This window comes from Sarcophilus harrisii, chromosome 6 (genome assembly GCF_902635505.1).
Source record: "Sarcophilus harrisii chromosome 6, mSarHar1.11, whole genome shotgun sequence".
Classification (NCBI taxonomy): domain Eukaryota; kingdom Metazoa; phylum Chordata; class Mammalia; order Dasyuromorphia; family Dasyuridae; genus Sarcophilus; species Sarcophilus harrisii.
Genome location: NC_045431.1, coordinates 168,009,564 through 168,031,554, shown reverse-complemented (window position 1 = coordinate 168,031,554; position 21,991 = coordinate 168,009,564). Strand labels below are relative to the sequence as shown.

General features: G+C 34.0%; 1 protein-coding gene across 3 annotated transcripts in view; it reads right to left on the bottom strand.

The window, feature by feature from the left end:
* ANKRD50 (ankyrin repeat domain 50) overlaps nt 1-21,991 on the bottom strand; it is a 69,804-nt gene that overhangs the window by 8,925 nt on the left and 38,888 nt on the right. For all 3 annotated transcript variants that reach the window (XM_031942969.1, XM_031942968.1, XM_031942967.1), the window contains exon 4: nt 2,802-6,352. In XM_031942969.1, coding sequence (XP_031798829.1) covers nt 2,805-6,352 — 3,548 coding nt within the window. In that variant the 3' untranslated portion in view covers nt 2,802-2,804. The remainder of the gene's footprint in view (nt 1-2,801; nt 6,353-21,991) is intronic.

The window sequence follows — 21,991 nt, the reverse complement described above, 5'->3', positions numbered from 1 at the left end:
ACATTGCCTTCTACAATCTCTTGAATTAATTTTCTTTCTATCCTTAATGCTTTAACCATAGAATAGGCACTTAAACATTACCAATTACCTACAACAGTCTAAGTGGCCTGTTAGTAGTTTTTGTTTTCCTTTCCAATTCACCCTTAAATTGTTTTGCAGTAGCCCTCCATAGGTAAAGATCTGATCATGTCAATTCTCTGCATAAAATTTTTGGATTATTTCTTACTGCCAACTATGTCATCTTACTCTAAAATCAAAGGTCCTGGTGCCTCATAACCTTTCCAGACTTATGGTACACACAACTTACCATCTTTTTATCTGTCTCCTGCCTCCCTTTCTCTGTGCTTTTATGGAAACTCCTTATCTACAGTATATACTTATATATGTGTCATAATTTAGGACATCAAAATGAGAAAATAAATGTCATGCCATTTTTACTTAATCTCTGAACTCACATATTAGGAAAGATACATTAAAAATTCTTTGTCATTACACATGTAAGAGATAAAATGGTACTTAATAATACACAGTGATAATAAATATTTCTTTGCATTGTAGTTAATATTTACTTTCATAAGATCAAAGAAATCACACAGAGAGACTGAGTGACTTATCCAAGTAGTGAATCAAAGAGATCTAGGATTCAAAGGTGTATCTGTGATTTCTAGATCCCATGCTTTTTCCATGATTCTATTTAGTCTCTGCAAGGTTAAGGAAGATTTTTTTTTTTTTCAAAATACCATTAACATCTTTTATTTTCAGATGTAAAAAATTAAAAATGTGAGGGAATAAAAAAACAAACTTAAAATTAATGTTTATGTATAAAAGTCTATGCTTCAGAAATTAGAATACTGTGGCCTCTGAAAAATTCAAATTTTTCACTAATTATCCTTGTTAATGGGAGACAGGGATGGCATGGATCATTTGAATCCCTAGGTAATCCCCAAACTTCATGTTAACCAGTCTCTTCAACACACTCTCACTTTAAATTCCAAAGGAAGTTTTACCAAGAAGCCAAACTTAATTAATTCCACTTTTTACTTTATTGTCTTGGCCATCATGATGATGGGTAGGGTTGAGAAGGAAGGAAAAGAATCAATCAACAATTGATTTGTAAAACTTGGTTCTAACTATGTAACATTTGCCTACCTTAAAAAAAACCTGTGAAGAAAAATATTTTGTTCCTTTAAATCTTTGTAGTAGCAATGACTTTTTTAAGTTAAACAAAAATCAACCACCAATATTTTTCTTATAACAACATTAGCATGTTCAAAAAGTTCTTGCTATACAATTGGTTACAAATGTGGTACTTGTCTTTTTTTGTTTAAATATTTTGGCATATTGACTATTTTTCATATTAATGTTATGTTCCTAATTAAAGTTATTTCTCCATTTAAAAATTTACATTTTTACATTAATTGTAGCTCTGCAAACCTATCAAAGATACATAGATGAATCAAGCCTTAACAATAAAATTAATTTTTACCAATATAAAAAATAATTAGGTTAGAAAATTGACGGACATTTTATGTTAATGTATTTCATAAAAGTTTTTGTTTAAAATTCTCTAGAATATTCTTTTTAAAATTCAATCATTCAAATTATTTTATTTCTTAAATTCTTTGTTTTTCATAAACTCTCAAAAAGCCTTTTAAGATTGGGGAATTATGTTGAATCTAAAAACTAAAACATTTCTCTTTGAAATGTAAAGTTTCCTTAAATGACTATCAAACATAAGACAACTAATGAACTGGTTAGATAATACACGGAATCATATACAGTTTTTAAAGTTTTACTGGAATATAAATTCTTATCTTTTAAGAAAAATGAAATGCCCACCCTATAAAATATGAACATTTCCTTGAGGAATTTGACAAATATGGGGAAAGACTCATAGTATTTTGTAAATTAAATTAAAAAAAAAAACACCTTGAAAATTATTATAAACATTTTACTCATTATGTGAAGAATCTTTAATTTTGCATATGTAGATTTTATACTCCTTCCATTAAAGCTAGCTGGAAAGTCTTTGTGACTTAGAGATGAATTTTGATTCATGATTCATTGCAGTTGTCATGCCAATGAGCCCTTGTGAACTTAGCATAGTTGGTCCCTAGGACAATAGACATGTTGTCACATGTTCATCACCAGGCCTATATTCAAAGATTTTCTAGTTTTATGCTAATACTGGTATAACCTATGAGAATTCAAGAGTCACTTCTATGTCATGAGGCATCCTAATAGGACATTAGTAGAGATATTACTTATATTTAACAATGAAGCTAAGAGAGCAGAGATTTATTATGATTAAATAGTTATCAAAAAAAAAAAAAAAAAGATTTAAAAGTCTCTGGGCAAATCTCTGAGTTTTTCAATATTCCAAGAATGTCCCAAAGACATTAAGATGAAGAACAGATGTGGATTGATGAGTCTTAGATAGACTGTTTCACTGGGCATTTCCTAGGATGATAAAATTACAGATTCAAATTCACCAAACCTTCCCAAATGCTTAGGCTTATAAATATCTGAGCATGCAGTAAAGAATGCATCTGAAAGCCAAAGTATACTTTTTTACAGCCTTAAAAAATAATTTTATCTGTTCCACAGCCTACTTATGGATGACCCCATTAAGCCAATTCATTATAAGTCATCTGACTATATCTTAGCTCAAACCTAAAATGTCAAAGTATAAACCCTGTCACACAACATTAGGAGTCCTCTTTGTGTCTGTATCAAGTCCCATTGAATATTTTCAAAAACCCTCTTTTTTTAGAACCATATTGGTACTGATGAAAATTTACCTTTTATAAAGGTGTTTCCTTTTTGTAGTTGAAACTTGGATCAGAAGCATCAATCTGAAGCTTCAGGGCTTGTTTAAGGCTTAACTCTGTCTCTGCAGAAGGATAGCCTTCTAGAACTTCCTGATGCCCTCTGTCCTGTATTGTTCGTGGGACTGAAACCCTACCAAGGAAAACTTGATTGTTTTGAAGGTGATAATTTGGATTTGTCATTATTCCATTTCTCTTCTTCTGTTCACCACTTTGTTGATGAATTAGAAACTGCTGCTGAGATCGCCCAACTTCTTGTTGAGCTGGAGGAATCATAATTTTACATTGTGATTCTGTTGGCATCTGCTTAAGTGGTGTACTAGTCGCAGATTTGGCAACAGGTATCCTTTTATCAAACTGAGTCATTTCATATTCTAAAACTTTTGGCTGTGAAGAATTGCTAGGTTTAGGTTTTTTCCCAGCAGAATTAGATTTGCTGGAATTTTCTGATTTCCCCCCCTTGTTTGTCTTGGTTGATTTCAAACTGGGCTTTACTTGGCTCCACTCAAACTCACTACTTGGTGAATTATGACTCTGTCCCAAGGACTGTGTTGTAGAAGATGGGGAAACGATTGACTGTCTACTTCGACTTCGTGGCAATGAATGCTGCTGTATCTGCTCTGTAAAAGACATATTGTGGAAGCTATCAATAGGGACTGTCTGGGCAGTTGCTGTAGAAGAAGTAGTTCTTAAAGAAGAATTTTTGGAGCTTTTAAGGGAATTATTCGACAGTGATGATTTTTGGCGATCAACTGTAGAATCTGGAGATTCTGAAGGAGAACTGAAAGCATGAGTTGGTCCATTAGATAAACTACGCAATGTGGGCTGCATATCTCCTCCACCAGTACTTCCAGAACTATTTGACTTTATTGTTAAAGATTGCATTTTTGAAGATACTGACTGCAAGGGCTTTTGCTCCATTGTGTGAACAGGAGATGGTGAACAACCATTTAAACTAGATGCACCATATTTTTCTAATAATTTAATTATCTGAGAATGTCCATTTTTGGCAGCAACCCGCATAGCAGTACGTCCAAATTGATCTGCATGGTTTGGGTCAGCACCGTGTTCTAATAATATCTGCACAGCATCAATGTGTCCTTCTTGGGCAGCAATGCAGAGAGCAGTTGCACCTTGGTTACATGTATGGTCAACTACAGCCCCATGTTCAATCAAAACCTGAACCACCTTTACATGGCCCTGCCAGGCTGCAGACTGCAAAGCAGAACGCTTTTCATTGTCTGCAGCATTGATATCAGCATGGTATGTCATCAGAAGTTGCACCATTTCCAAATGACCCTGCCAGCAGGAAACATGAAGTGCTGTTCTCCCTTCAGCATCACTTGCTTCCACATTTGCACCATTTTCTAAAAAGTACTCAGCCATTGTAAGCTGGTTTTCAAGAGCCAAGATGTAAAGTGTGGGTCGACCATCTGCATCTTTATAGTCCACATCAGCTCCATGGCTGAAAAGTAGTTCAACAATATCCCTGTGACCTTCTAAAGCAGCAACCCGCAAGGAATTTCTTCCATCATATCCTCTTTGATCAATATTCGATTTATTTTCCAGTAATATCTGTACACAATCATAATGTCCTTCTTGGGAAGCTAAAATGAAAGGTATACGGCCATCATTATCAATTTCATTTGTTCTGGCTCCTTGCTCAATAAGCGCTTCACATATTAACCTGTGACCTTCAAAAGCTGCCATGTGCAATGGTGTCCATCCTGCATCATCTCGGTGATTTTCATCTAATCCTCTGTCCAGCAGAGTTCGTACCACCTCAACATTTCCTTGCGCTGAAGCTATGCTAAGAACTGTCCTACCCTCACTATCAATGCTATCAATAGCAGCACCCCAGAATAAAAGTGTATTTACTACTGAAGCATGACCCATAGAAGCTGCTGCTAAAAGGGGAGTTCGACCATTGTTATCTGTATGATCCACATCTGCACCCCCTTCTAGAAGCAAGTCAACAACATCCACATGTCCTTCATAAGCAGCAACCAACAAGGGAGTCATGCCATCTTTATCACAGTGATCTACTTCAGCACCACGATCAATTAAAAGACTAACTACTGATGCATGCCCTTTACTGGCAGGAACACAAAGTGCAGCTACAGACAATGCAGTCCTCCCATCCACATCCTCATGATTCACTTCTGCCCCATGGTCCAGCAAGTGCTCCACAATCTCTCTGTGTCCCATGTATGCTGCAGCTATCAAAGCAGTTCTACCTTCATTATCGGCTTTGTTAACTTCAGCACCATGTTGAAGTAAATTCAGCACAATATCTTCATGTCCTCCCCAGGCTGCTGCTCTCAGGGCTGTACGACTATCAGCATCCGCACAATCAACTTTGACTCCAGCATAAAGAAGAGCAGAAACTACCTCAGTGTGACCTCCCCAAGCAGCAGATCGTAATGCTGTCCAGCCATCATGATCATTGTGATTAATATTAGCTCCACACCCAATCAAACAGTTAACCACCTTGGTATGTCCTTGTCGAGCAGCTAGAGTCAGTGCTGTTTGTCCATGAGCATCTTCAATCTCTAAATCTGCTCCCCTGGAAATGAGTAAATTAACAACATCAAGATTGCCACTATATGCAGCATTAGCCAACAAAGTTCTCCCATTTGAATCACACTGGTTTACAGAAGCTCCATTATCTAATAAAGTTCGAATAGAATCTTCTCTTTCTAAGGCCTGCCGAACAATACAAGATGTTCTATCATCTTCACTGTGAACGTGTGCACCTGCTTTAACCAACAATTGGAGGACTTCCTGTTCTTTGGGGATTAAAGTAGACAAAGAATCTCTAACAGGTGTACCATTCCATATCATCCACAGAGCTAACTCAGAAGTCTCTAATTGTAAGTTTGAATTAATCAAATGCAATGCAAATTCTTGAGCTTCTAAAGGAGTTAAATCTTTTGCTTGACAAGTATAACTCATTGCAAGCATTCTGTGTCCTTCTGCTGCGTTACATAAATATTTTTGCGTGCAATGTTTGACATCCAGTAACCACTCTGCAAAACTATAATGAAAGAGTATTTTAGTATTTCCTAGTCCATCAACAAGAAGTTTTGACAGTACATCTAATTTGCGTTGGAAGTCTTCTATGGTCAATGACATATTTTTGGTCCATACTGCATGATATAATTCTGTTATGGTTAGTGGTCGACATGCTGCAAGAATTACATTCAGAATAGGTTGAACTTTTGCAAATTGTTTCCTCACAAAAAGTCTTTGACAGAGCCAGAGGTATAGCCCATTGAGTGTTCCAGGGATATCACGGATTTCTCTTAACATAATAAAATTTTCCACAACCCCATCCAGAACACGTTCTAGATAAAGGAAACATCCGCTGCTTTTGATATGAAGCTGATTCAACATTTCTGCAGTTTCCTTTGTGAGATGCTGTCTCAAGGCTTCTTCTTGATCTAGACGATGGAGAATGTACTGTTGGACATCCTTGACAATATAAGCTTTCCGAAGATCATCAAGACTTATTTTTCGAAAACCTAAAGAAAAGAGAGAGAAACATGTCAAAGAGTACTATTTTAAATAACAATCATCACAGTATAAGAGAAGCACTGATCAAAGAATATAAATCCTAGACAAAATTATTTAATGAAGAAAAATTAGCTAGCAATTTCCGAACTCCATCCAAGACAAAGGCTGAAAATGAAGAGTTTCAATGTATTTCTATAAACATGGAAATTGGTCCTGGAGTTATTTGCTTTTGGTGAGTAATTACTAATTTCAGTTGAAATATTTTCCTTTATTTTAAAATATTATTTAAGCAAGTCTATTTCACTTCTAAGTGAACAGACTTCTAATCTTGGCATACTATTTACTCCCGGTATTAAATAGCATAAAAAATGAGAGGTGAACATCAGTATTAAAACTGGCATTAAAGAAAAAAAGTCTAAACTCTGAGATACCACTACACACCTGTCAGATTGGCTAAGATGACAAGAAAAGATAATGATGAATATTGGAGAGGATGTGGGAAAACTGGGAAATTGATGCATTGTTGGTGGAGTTGTGAATAGATCCAACTATTCTGGAGAACGATTTGGAACTATGCTCAAAAAGCTATCAAGCTGTGCATACCCTTTGATCCAGCAGTGTTACTACTGGGCTTATATCCCAAAGAGATCTTAAACAAGGGAAAGGGACCTGTACGTAACAAAAATGTTTGTGGCAGCCCTTTTCGTAGTGGCTAGAAACTGGAAATTGAATGGATGCCCATCAACTGGAGAATAGCTGAGTAAATTATGTTATATGAATGTTATGGAATATTATTGTTCTGTAAGAAATGAGTAACAGAATGAATATAGAGAGGCTTAGAGAGACTTACATGAACTGATGCTGAGTGAAATGAGCAGAACCAGGTCATTATACACTTCAACAATACCGTATGAGGATGTATTCTGATGGAAGTGCCTATTTGCAGCAACAAGAGGATCTAAATCGGTTCCAAGTATTCAGTGATGGAACAGAACCAGCTACACCCAGCAAAAGAACACTGGGAAATGAGTGTGAACCTACAACATAGCATTTATACTCTTTTTGTTGTTGTTTGCTTTCATTTTTGTTTTTCTTACCAAGTTATTTTTACCTTCTTTCTAAATCCATTTTTTTCTTGTGCAACAAGATAACTGTATAAATATGTATACATATATTGTATTTAACATATACTTTAACATGTTTAACATGTATGGGACTGCATGCCACCTAGGGGAAGGGGTGGAGGGAAGGAGGGGAAAAGCTGGAACAGAAGTATTTGCAAGGGTCAATGTTGAAAAATTACTCATGCATATGTTTTGTCAATAAAAAGCTATAGTAATAATAATAAAGTCTAGACTTTCTGAACTTCCCAGTTTTAAAGTGAAATTTTGCATATTCAACAAAAACTTTATGTCCATACAGTGTGTGTTTCTATACTAATAAATTAAATTCTGTTTTTAGGGACAATTTTGGATATTCACTAATTTGAAAATATTTCTAATATTATTTTTCATCTATCCAGTGCATCAATTGTAATTGCCTTTAAATTAACCTTATTTAATTAGACAATCGTATCAAAATCCCTGACTTTCAGAGAACAAAATTAACCATAAGATCAAAGTTATTCTAATTACATTAACATAATTTCCCTATTTATTATTAAATCTAAACTGATAGAATAGGCCTGTTAATGAAAGAACAGGTCCATGAGAATTCTAAAATAAGTATGTCTTATCAAATTATGAATTAATAAACTCAAAATATATCACTTCCATTTCCTCTTTTTCTATTCTACAAAAAGTAAAAAAAACAGTATTTCCCCCCCAAGGACAAAACAAAGATAAATATTATACATGACTTAATAAAATTATCAGATAATTTGTGCTAGAAAGAAAAAAAGTTAGCATTATAGCCTCAAAATCAATAATGGTTTTCAGTATTCATTGCATAAAATCAAGTCTTCATAATGTTATAAACTTTTTAGGGTTTATTGTTGTCTCTTGTTTTTATATCAGTCAATTTTTAAAAACTACTCAATAAGGCTTCCTTGTGACAAAGAAATTTAATGAAAAAATATTTAAGCAAAAATCCCAAAATATTTAATCAAAAACCAGTAAGTTACAATATTCATAGACTGTCTCCTACTTCTCTACGGAGAGGAAGAAGGTCTATTTATTTCATTATCAACACATTAGGACTAGAAATGGTAATTAGAATTAATCATCATGTAATTTCTTTATAGAGTTATTTTCCTTCACAATCTTATAGTCACTGTGCATATGATTTTTCTCCATTCTGTTATCTGTTCATACCTTGTCTTCCCTTTATCCTTTGAATTAGTTTCTTAAGAGGATAATAATAATATTTTACTTCACCCATATATCACAATCTGTACAGCTATTCCCCAATTGTTTCAAGTTTATTATTACCCAGGGCTAATTTTGCATGACTCCATATATATAATTGATATGTATTCCTTCATATTCATTGCCTATATACCTTGGACATAAGGTAAATCATCAGAATCATTTAAAGCAAAAATTATTTTTCACTTCTCTATTTTAGCTGCAAAGATTTTGTTTGAGCTTTTAATTTTACATAACCAAGAAATTCTATTTTGCCTTTTATGATGTCTATCATTGGACTGTTATGAATTTTCTCCAAAGCAAGTTATGAAAAAACAGCTGTTTCTGTTCCCCTTTATTTTTTTTAAAACATGATTTCTTCATGTTTAGATTACATATTCACTCAGAGCTTACCATAGATTATGGTGCAGGAAGGCTTTCATTTTCTTAACAATTATTAAATACAGTTTCATAAAGGTATGGCAGATTATATTCCATTTATTGAGAATACATTTTTTTGGAAAGGTAGTAATTGTTCTGTTAAATTTTATAGTTTTTTAGATTTCTATTTAGATAATTAAATTTAAATTTTTAATTAAAAATTTATACTTTATAGATTTCATTTGAAAAACTTTCTAGAAAAGGAGTTCACTCCCTCCAACACCTCCTAATTTTATCTGTCAATAACTTTGTACTTTTCTCTACTTTTCATTCTGCGATTAAGTTAAGAAATGTATTTCTTGTTTTTTTCATTTCAGTATTTTATTTTATAGATAATTAAATATACCCTTTGTAAGAGTCCAGTTCTACTGACAGGTATTGTATAGTTTCTGGTAATTATTTTATTAACTCTCTGCTGTGACATAACACACCAATTAGCTAATGATTCATTGATTTAAAAATTTTATTTTAACCATTTCTCTATTCTTTTTGTTCACAATTTTATCTAGTTTCTTTTCATTTTCATCATTTCTTGTTTTGTGACTTGTTTTCAAATTTCATAAAAATTAATTCTCTTTTTCTATTTTAATGTTTTCAGAGGACTATTTTCCTCCTAGAAGAATTCTTTAATTTCATCTCAAAATCAATGTATGATTATTATTATTGTTTCTTTTTTCTTTTTTATTATTATTTCTTTTATATTATATTATAACTTTATTTACAAGATATATGCATTGGTATTTTTTCAGCATTGATTCAGCATTGAAAACCTTTTGTTCCAACTTTCTCCCTCCTTCCCTCCACCCCTTCCCCCAGAGGGCAGATTGACCAATACATGTTGAATATGTTGAAGTATAAGTTAAATACAATATATGTAGACATGTCCAAACAGTTATTTTGCTGTACAAAAAGAATTGGACTTTGAAATAGTGTACAATTAACCTGTGAAGGAAATGAAAAATGTAGGTGGACAAAAATAGAGGGATTGGGAATTCTATGTGGTGGTTCATAGTCATCTCCCAGAGTTATTTCACTGGGTGTAGCTGGTTCAGTTCATTATTGCTCTATTGGAACCGATTTGGTTCATCTCATTGTTGAAGAGGGCCAGGTTCATCAGAATTGATCATCATATAGTTTTGTTGCTGAAGTATATAATGATCTCCTGGTCCTGCTCATTTCACTCAGATCAGTTCATGTAAGTCTCTACAGGCCTTTCTGAAATCATCCTGCTGGTCATTTCTTATGGAACAATAATATTCCATAATATTCACAAACCACAATTTATTCAACCATTCTCCAATTGATGGGCATCCACTCAGTTTCCAGTTTCTGGCCATTACAAAGAGGACTGACACAAACATTCTTGCACATACAGGTCCTTTTTCCTTCTTTAAGATCTGTTTGGGATATAAGTCCAGCAGTAACACTGCTGGATCAAAGGATATGCATAGTTTGATAACTTTTTGAGCATAGTTCCAAATTGCTCTCCAGAATGGCTGGATATATTCACAATTCCACCAACAATGTATCAGTGTCCCTGTTTTCCCACATCCCCTCCAATATTCCACATTATCATTCCCTGTCATTCTAGCCAATCTGACAGAAGTATAGTGGTATCTCAGAGTTGTCTTAATTTGCACTTTTCTGATTAATTATTATTGTTTCTTACTCATTATTATTATTTCTCACTTAGCTGACATTTTTATGATTTGTTTCTCAATTTATTGTTCAAAATGTTGTTCCTACAGTCTATAAAGCTTATATTAAATATTTCTGTCTTTTTGCAGCTAGTCAAACTATCTTCATCTCTTCTCAGAACCCAATGGAGACAGCCCAGGATCCTGAATCCAAGTGCTTTGGAAATAGTGCTGCTTCCAGCCCAGTATCCTCAGCCATCATTCTGGGAAGCAGCCAGTCACAGTTACTTAAAGATTTAGAAAAGAAAGACCTGGCCACCTGCTTTTGATGCCCAATACAGAATCTTTCATGCGCCAAATCCCATCTATCTTCTTAAAGTCAATTTCATTCTAGAATCTTTAATGAAATGATAATATATTTCAACTCCCTTATTAATTCTTTTTCTTAATTCTGAAATTTCATCACAATTCCTGGACTCTTCACTTATTTTCTTCCCCTTTATTCTTTCTACATTGCTCATTATGAAGCAAGACCTGGAGATTAAAAAAACAAAAAACAAAAAAAACTCAGTTCTCTCCTGTCTCTTTATTAGCACAATCAAAAATGACATCTACTCTTCCCTTTCTTATCATTTTTGTCAAGGATCTTTATTTGAAAAGCCTCATTCTCTCAAACTGAATTCATGAAGTACATTGTAGTTTACTGATATACATTCTCATTCCAGAATTATAAAGCCCTGATTTAATTTTATGCCCTTAGATTCATTGTTTATCTATTGTAAGAACAATATATGTTAACTCTGGACTTGACTTATTAACAACTCCGGACATTTGTTGCCTTCTGGGATGGGACAGAGGTTTCCTAACATATCTACTTAAGCAAAACCCTTACCATTCCCCATATTAAGCATCTATTAAGCATCAAGCAGCAGGTTCTATAGCTAGAAGGTAAATTAAATGAAACAGTCCTTGCCCTCAGAAGGCTTATTTTCTAATAGAAAATAACCTATACATGGTAAATATAAATATGGGGAAAGGTGTCATCTCTTTTTGGTTTGTTCCCACCTGGTATTACTCTAGGAATAGCTAACATACTTAGGATAGAGATAGTAGACAAACACAAACAGAGGCATTCACATATTGGGGTACAGAATACCCCTCATAGGCATTCACATATTGGGGTACAGAATACCTTTATTTTACCCTAAAGTATTGAATGCAAAAGATCAACATTAACAAAATAGAGAAATGATAAAATGTATGCAAATAAGTTAACATTTTCCCTGGAAAAAGAGACTTGAAGATTTTATGAGATAACTCTTTTGAAATTCCTGTGGAGTTCCTCTTTTTTAGAAACTCATCCTAACACTAATAATATCCACTCTGCACTTTGGAATCAACCTATCTTCCCATCCTACAATAGCATATTTTAAGGACTGATTGGGCAAGCTATGTTCTTTTTCCTATAAGATCTATACTGTTCAAGTAACTAAAGGGCTTTGATCTTCACATAGGATTAAATGAAGTAATTGTATGTTACTTCTTCAAGAACTATATGCTACTTTTCCAAGAAGAATGGTCAATTAGGAAAGTCTTTTCTCTCTTTATAAGCTTTTATCCCAAAGTTCTGTATCTTGGAAAATCTTAAGACTAGTTATTTCCTTTAAGGGGGTGATGTTCAGGAGCTCTCCATTCTCTGGTGAGAAGGCCAGATCCCAAGCTGACATTGCCTGGGGAATTCAAAATCTTCCCCCCCCCCCCTCTTTCTCCAAGGAATTACTTATTCTCAGGCTACATGTAAGTACATGTCTAACTCTGCCATGTGTTTCCGCCACAAGCTGACATTCCTCGGGTAGGAGGGGGAGTGGAGAAGATGCCCTTCCAGTATACCTTTACTGAATTCCAGAATACAGTATGCAGAGAAAGGAAAAGTATTAAGAGCTTGTTTTTCTAGATTACTAAGCAGGGTAGTTTGAAGCCAATCTACCTGATTTCAAATCTAAGGAGTAATCTGTGTCCTCTAAAGTAGAAAGAGGGTTCCAAATGGAGGTGCTGTCTTCAAAGATCCTCAACTTAGGATGATTGGAGAGCTTATGAAATTTATCGGTTAAACATTAGCAATTGTTTATTAGGCACAATTTTAAAGATATTTCGAATTAACAGTTTTTTATGAGAGCACAAATATTCCATGGTAGGAGAGTCTGAAGATTACATTCACCTTCAAACACATAATTAAACAAATTCAACAAGCAAGTGAAGTTTTACCAAATTCCTATGGCTCACATCTGCTTTGGAGCTTGTAAGGGCTTGCCCCAACACAAAATTGTTATGAAAGTGCTTTCATGTCCTCTATCCATCCCACCCAACCTAGGATGAGACATTCCTCTAACTACTTTATGTTATATACTTTCCTTCCAATGTTCTTCCTGTACCATTCCATAGTCCCCCTCCAAGATGAAAGATTACTTCACTTTCTTCTCTTAAAAAGACAGGCTAAGTAGAACTAACTGCATCTATGACTTCTTCCCATCAGATACTTTTTCTTCTTCTCACCCAGTCTTTTACCCCATTCCATCCATGACAATGTCACTTCTTTATCCAGAAAAATATTAATTCATTTATTTTTTCTTTCTTCTGACTCTTTCCCATCATTCATCTTTAGTCACATATATCATTCCCCCATACCCATCTCCAGATATCTGTTTTCCATTAACCAACGTAAGAATTTTCTTTATCTTTAAGGAATGCCTTTTTCCTGGATTACTGAAAGAGCTGAGGTTTTTGTTTATTTTTTTTCTTTTTAACTGTACTTAAAGACCTTTATTGTATTTCTCTCATGTGAAATAAATGACTGTTTGTTAAAAAGTTTAAAAAAAAACATAATGGGGAATGAAGGAAGGAGGGAGACAGAAGGAAAAAATAAAGGAAGGAAGGGTTTATTTATTTATCAGGAATAAATACATAAAATACATTGAAGAGAAAAGATACCTAGAAAGAATCACAAACAAGATAGATTTGAAAGTGACAAACAACTTGAAACTTAAAAGAAAAGCAACTCTACATAACAAGGTTTTGCATTTTTACAAATAACCCTTTTTTATTCTACTATATATATGGAAATGTCCACTTGATTAATATTTGTTATATTAGGATTTTTTTTTAAACTCGGGATATTTCTTTTAAAAATTACATCTCTGATAATCAGCTCATCTATTTTCATTTTTTAATATCCACGTAATAAGGCATTAGAATTTTAAATTCTATTGAATAATAATTTTAAAGAAATTTATTTTTTAAAAATACAAAATTTTATATAATTGTTGCTTATGATTTCATGAAGGCAATTTCAGGGGAACACAGACTCTTTTAGGCAAAGTTTTACCTGGCACAAACCCTCATGCCTGAACCTACTTCAAGAGGCTGCTAGTTAGTCTTCCTGTATCAAGTCCTCTCTCATTCTAGTTCAGTATACTCAGTTATTAAATGGATTTTCCTGAAGTGCAGATATAACCACTCAATAAACTCCAGTGGTATCCTACTTCTTCCAGCATTAAATATAAAAATCCTCTATTTGGCAATTATTACAACCTGACCCCTCCTAACTTTCTAGTCTTTTTATATCTTATTCTCCCCCACATATTCTTCAATTCGGAGACACTGGTCTCTTGGCTGTTCCACAAATAAGGCTATCCATCTCTCAGATTAGGACATTTTGCCAAACTGCCCCCCGCTCCCCCTCCCCCCCATACCTAGAAAGCTCTCTTTCCTCATCTCCACCTCCTGGCTTCCTTCAGTGGACCTCCTTTAATCCCAGCTAAAATCTCACCTTCTGCAGGAACCCTTTCCCAAATCTCCTTGAATTCTAATGCCTTTCTTCTGTTGATTATTTCCACTAATTATACTTTCATTCATTCCCCTTGGCTCACTGGTCAAAGTGGGGGTGTTGAAATACTTATTGCTTCCCAAAGCCACTTCCAGAAAAGAAAGCCCAGGACAGATATCTGAGGGACACCCACCTTTTGTGAGAATCACTTACATAAAGATACAAAAATAACCTTATATTCTATAGGGAGAAAACATGTATAACATGTATACTGTCATGTACATACAAAGTAAGCACATATCCAATAGGCAATAGCAGCGACGGGAATGGGATGATAAGTTTAATGTAGGATGTAGTATATGAATTGAACCCTGAAGGAAATTATGGATTCTAAGAGAAGGGCTAAGTTCAAAATGCATTCCAGGCAAGAGGGACAGCTCATCAATTTTTAGATAGTGGTAATTAATGATATCAAATAAAAACTTAACTAAAATCAATAAAAGATGTCAATGACCCAAAAACATCAGGCTAAGTATAATGGTCTTATCATCTTGAATCAATCTTAAGTTTAAGTATTTTTTTTTACCCTTTTTTACCTTATCATTAGATTAAATGTCATTTCTATGCTTATGACTTATTAATCTACATACTATCCCTTATATTTTCTGGGCTTAGTTCTGCACAACTCAATAAACCAGCCTGCTGGACAACTTCACGAAGGTATCTTAGTCATCTCAAACTTAACATGTCCACATCAGAACTTATTATTATTATAACCTCCCTTCCCTTCCCCCAATATTCATCATTCTTTCTACCTTCCCCATTCTGTCATTTGATCCTTCAAATTACCTAGGTTTACAATCTCCAAGTCAATTATGACTTGTTATTCCCTTCACACTTCATATCTTAATTATTGCCAAGTTTTATTAGTTCTACTTCCACATGTCTTCCCAGTATCTCTTCTCCACTTACTCCACAACCATTCTTGGTCAGATTCTCATCATCTCTTGCAGAAACTCCTGAAACATTTCAATTAACTAGCTATACGTTCAATCTTTCTCCTTTCCATATGGCTGCAAAATTGATTCACTTAAAGCACATGTCCGACAATGTTACTTTTCTATTCAAGCAACGACTCTTGATTGATGCACAATCTATGACATTTAAAGCCCTTCAGAAATTGTCCCCAGACTAATTATGTCATATCTACACACACACACACACCCCTTTTCATTCCAACTGGCTTATTTGTTTTCTATGATGTCACTCCTTTCCCCAGATCCAGTTTGTCCAGATTGTCCCTCATGCTAGAAATGTTTTCCTTCTTCACTTTCTTAGCTTAGAAGCTCTAGCTCATATGCTACCCCCCCTTTAGAAGGGTCTTTCTGGATTCTCCCCAATTGTTAGTGTTTTCTGTTCACCCTTCTCTTTACCCACATTTATTTTTCATTTACTTGTTTAAATTTATTATATCCCTCACTCCCAAATTATAATGCAAGCTCCTTAAGTGAAGGTACTATATTATACCATTTCTGTTTTTGTATCCCCAGTAACTGGTGCATTGTCTGGCAGAGGGCAAGAACTTAAATTCCTACTGAAGATGAACTTCTAAAACAAACAAGTTATTAACAGCATAAACAACAATAATAAACCTTTGCTTAGTACTTTCAACCTTTCAAAATACTTTCATATCATCCCTTCCTTACTTTATGGTAAGAGAGTTGATACAATTTACAAGTATCATTAACATCTAGATCAAAGATGCATAAACAAGACCAAGTCATTTGCAAAACAAGCAAGTTAGACAAGGTAATGGAATCACAGATCTAGAGCTGGGAGAGACCTCAGATGCAATCTAATCCAACCCCTTCATTTCAGAGATGAGGAAAACCGAGGAAGTTAAAAGACTTGCCCAGAATCACTCAGTGGAAGAACTGGAAGTTGAACACTGGTCCCCTAATTTCAATATCCACTGCTCTTTCCACTGTATTATATTTCTTTTCTAGTTCTCAGTCTATGATCTCAAGTCAACTAAATATCCCTAGACTACAAAATTAATGGCAGGTTAGGGCTTAGAACAAACTGTTTAGCTGACCCTCAAACCAGTATTTTTGCCTATACATCATGTTGTCATGCACATCTAATATAGTATTAATATTACATATATCCCAAAAGAAAGAAGAAAATTTCAGAAATATGTAAAACAACCTTACAGGGGAGATATTTTCCTTTTGAGACTAAATTTTATGGAAGGAAATTTAGTACTTATTAGAGTCTATAATATGCAATACACAGGAAAGCAAAGTACATAGGAAATATTTCTTGCCATATGAACAAGGAAAAACCCAAGCAAGATTTGAAGAGTATATTTAGGCAGATGAATTTGGGTAAAAAACTCACTGGTAACAGAAAAAAGATAAACTGTGTCATAGTTTGTGCAAAGTTTAATAGAAGAATATATATTGGTAACACTAACATACAAGGCCTCTGCTTTCTTATTTTCATCTGTATATTAGAACTCTGATTTAGGCTAGAAGAGACCTTAGAAGATATGTGGCCTTACTATACTACTACTCCATTTCCCTTTCTTTCAGAGGCCTAAGAAGAGACTGAATCACAATTTCACAACAATAGAGTAGCTAGGTGGTACAGTGGACAGAGGAGTGGGATTAAAATCAGGAAGATTCTTTTATCTGAATTTAAATCCAGTCTTAAAATACTTATTAATTATGTAACCCTGGCACACAGGAAGGAAATGGCATAAACCATTCCAGTATCTTTGCCAAGAAAACCCAAAGTGAAGGTCATGAAAAGTCAGACAAAACTACAACAACCAAACAAAATATGTTCAAAGATCGATCACTCACAAGTCCAATCCCAATGCATGGAAGGCTTTATGAACTTGCCCTGTTTTACTGACCAAGGCAGTTTCATGGTCCTCTGTTCTCAGAGGCTTATTATATTTATGTTAGACAGTGCACCTAATAGGCTTTTAGACCTATTATAGCTTAGAACTCCTGATCTCCAGAGATTACTGGCTATAAATCTTGTAGCAAGTATGTATCATCAATTCCAGGTCCAGATACACTATGACCATTTCTTATGTTTTCTACTGCATTATCTCTCCCTCTTTTCTTTGTTAATGATATCACATAAAATTTTTCAGTAATTAAGCGAAATGAATTAAAAATGATTTCACACTGTTCACTCTGTCTCAAAAGTAAAGTGTGAAGATTGGTCATGAGACACAGCAGATCAAGTGAGTTACTTGAAGGACAATAGTGGAATCAATAAGGAAAACCAATCCATTGAATGGTGAAAGGTAAGAAGTTCTAGAATATTCTCCCAAGTGGATGAGCCAGGAGATTTATCTTTTACCACTAAGAAAAACAATAATAACAAATTACTATTATTTTATAGTTCTCACTAGGTATGCCTATAAGGAAAACCTTTTAAGTGGAATCAGGTGAAATCAGTTTCAGTTACTGCTGTTATAAAAAATACATTTGCAATTTAACATCAAAATTGCACTGAACAGTTTTTGCTACCTAATATTTACTATGTCATATCAGAAAGGAAAAAGTCAAAAGGAAAAATGGTGGCAGATGAAAGACATAAAATATCCATTATGTGGATGGACACAAAAGAGTTGTCTAATAGGGCTTTATGAACTTAGAATAATCACTGAGCCTCTAAGTAAAAGTGTTCACACAGGAAACAAGAGGGCTTATCAGGAGAAATAGATATTAGCCAAAAGGGTACCATCTGCCTGTGTACCCAAGGAGACCAGAGAGGAACATGTAACGAATAACTAATTGAATCCAAAGCACTTAAGTTCTTATGGCATACCAAACTCTTGGGAAGCAATGTCAAAATGCAAGACAATTCCTGTTCTTAAATGGCTCATACTCCAAAGCTCAGTGACTTATAGCATTGTTGATATTCCCATGTCAGCTCCATAAAATAAAAGAAGCAAAACAAACCCTTCTGCCTAACCTATCCTACTCTTCCAGTTTGACAGTGTGCTCTTTTTAAAAAATTGCTATTTTTCTATCCAACAGAAATTCTTTAGGTTAGTAAACAAATTCATTCCAAATGCTTTTTTTTCCATCCCTAAAAATTTTAAATCATTAAAAAAAAAATCTAGTTATCTACAATTAGCTTGAGCCTATATTATACAATGAAACATTTAAAAGCAAACAGTTACTAATCTTATTAAATTTATAGTAAATTTAATGAAAGCAAAAAGGAAAAAAGACATACATGAAAAATAATCATAAGAGTTGACAATTACTGCTATTCTTGGATTGTCTTTTTGGAAAAGGCTGTCATCTATGATTTTTTTTTTTTATTCTAATCACTCAGTTATCTTCTATCAGATATTTTGAAAAAATAATTCTAATGGGCCAAACCAAAAAACAAACAAAGCAAAACAATATTCAAACTGTACTCTTGAATACCAGCTCTTTCTGGTGGTAGAGCATGTTTTGGCATACTATTTGGACCTCTGGAATTGTGGTTGATCATTTTGCTGATCAGAGTTTCTCAGTCTTTCAAAATTGTCTGTACCTCGATATATTCTCCTGATTCTCTTCTTTTCTTTCAAAATATTAGTTCATTTCATTCGATTTAATCTTTGCCAGGCTTCTGTGAATCTGTTTCATCATTTCTTAATTCATAATATTCAATACATTCATAAACCGTAACTTGTTCAACCATTCCCCAACTGATATGCCTTCAGTGCCAATTTTTTGCCATCATAGAAATTTTTTTTCCTCTTTCTTTAATCTCTTTGTGGTACAGACCTAGTAGCAATAATTCTAGGACTAAGAATATGCAGCTTAATAACTTTTGGAGCATAAGTACAAATTCCTTTCCAGAATGGCAGAACCAGTTCATACAAGCAATGCATTCATGTACCTATTGTAACCTGTAGCTAGTTGGTAATGCTGCATACATACCCCCACATGTGGGAGAATAGAACAGCCTCTCTAGTGTTATTTTCCTTTTTATCATCTTTGATAATCTGATGAGTGTGAGGTGGAACCTCAGAGTTGTCTTAACTACCATTTCCTCAATTTGAGGCAGATTTTCACAGGATTGTTGATAGTTTGAATTTTTCGCTTTACAAAATGCTATTCATATCAATTGTGGAGTGGAATACTTCTTATTCTTATCAATCTGAATCAACTCTCTATGTAATCTTAGAAATAATACATTAGAGAAATTTTATGCAAAGATTTCCCTCCCTTCAACCAACCAAATTTCCTGCTTCTACTTTTAACTAAAAGGGTACTGTTTGTCTGCAAATATTTTTATTTTATATAATCAAAATTGGTCACTTTACTTATTCTAAACTTATTTCATTTGGTCAAACACTCTATTCACAAATCTGATATCTTCAATATTCTTTTTGTTATAGGAGCAACCTGTCAGTGGCTGCTGGGGATATAATTCTAACTAGCAGAATAGATCCCTTCATGTGAGAGGATGGTAACAATACAAGGAGACTGAGAGGCAGATGCATTCACTGACCTCTCTCCTCTTCCCTCTTGCCTCCGATTTATTTCATTCCCAATTCATAATCAACATCTGTGTCAATAAAGGCTGATTTGCAATTACTTCAAGTGTGTTATAATTCACTTGTGGGGTCTTTGGGAGAACTGATTCATCCCTTAATGATACAGTCCTCTTTAACACTTTACAGGCTTTCTGGATTTCACACTTAGACATGGTCCTTAACACTTTTTTGTCTGTTTTTTGATGTCCCCTTTCACATTACATAATGTATCCATTTGGAGGGTGTCTTGGTACATGATGTGAGATATTGGTTTATACCCTGTTCCTGTTTTTGCTTTCCAGTTTTCCCAACATTTTTGTAGAAAAATGCGTTCTTGCTTCAAAACCCAAGATATAACACAAAGCTATAACATTCACTTGCTTCTGTATACTGTATAACTAATCTGTTCCACAGATCAACATCTCTATTTCTTATTCAGTATCAAATTGTTTTGATGATTATGCACATTATTATTTTAGATCTGGTACTGTGAGAATCCCTGCAAAGACAATTTCCCCCCCATTATATTTCTTGATATTCTTGACCTCTTCTTCCTCCAGATGAATTCTGCTGTTATTTTTTTCTAGCTCTATAAAATAATATTTTGTTGTCTGAATGGCAAAACACTGAATAAACAAAGTAATTTAGGAAGTATTATCATTTTATTTATATTGGTTTGGCCTACCCACAAGCAATTAATATTTCTCCAATTATTTAGATGTTATTTATGTAGAATTTTATGATTGTCTTCATATAGTTCCTGTGTGTCTTAGCAGGAGGAGTCCCATCATACCACATGCTCTTATTTTAGGTGGAATTTTTCTTTCTAGCTCTTCCTAGTGGACTTTGTTGTTAATATACAGAAATGTTAATGATTTTGTGGATTTATTTTACTCTCTGAAACTCTGCTCAAGATATTAATTATCTCCATTACTTTTTTTAGTTTACTCTCAAAAGTTGATCAATTTATTTTCTCTTTTGGTATGCTGATCTCCTAAATTTCTTTCCCTTTCTTTATAGCTATACTCAACATCTCCAGAACTATATTAGAATAGTAAATAAAGATCCTCAATTTTTTTATCCGGTTGGACTTTTTATTTATCTGCATTACAATTTATCCGGTTGGACTTTTTATTTATCTGCATTTCAAATAATGCTGGCATTTGGCTTTAGAGATACTACTTTTCATATTAAGGAAAGTTTTATTTATTCCTATTTTCTAATGATTTTTGTTTTTTTAAAAAAACAGAAATGGGTACTAAATAGGATGTGACTATCGAAGAGCTCTTCTTAGATCACCAAAAAAAACCCCCAAAAACCAAAAACCAAAACCTAAAACAAAAACAAAAACCCACTGAATTTGGGATCAGAATATTTAGGTTAAAATACATTCTTAATGCTATGTAACTTTGGTCGAGTCATTTTCCACTCCTATTTTGAGGTTGGGCTAGATGATTTCTAAGGTCCGATTTAGCTTAGTTCTATGATCTCACGTATTAAAGGGCAATTAAAGCTTTCCTTGGGAATAGGAATCAACGAATATTATTAAATTTGCTTTATATGGCATTTAACATAAAAGGATACGTAGAAGGTATTCAATAAATGGTTACTGACTGGCTGACTACTTGAGAAGGTATTACAAATAAATCATACAATATGATTTCCTGCCCTAATTAGTTAAGTCAACAAGCATTTGCTAAGTGCCTATATTAAATGCCAGGTGCTATTCTAAGAGCTGCAAACACTAAAAAAAAGATAAAACAAAAATAAAAACAAAACAAAACAAAAAAAGAAAGCTGCTCCTGATCTCAGAGGACTCACAGTCTAATGACTAGTCTAAC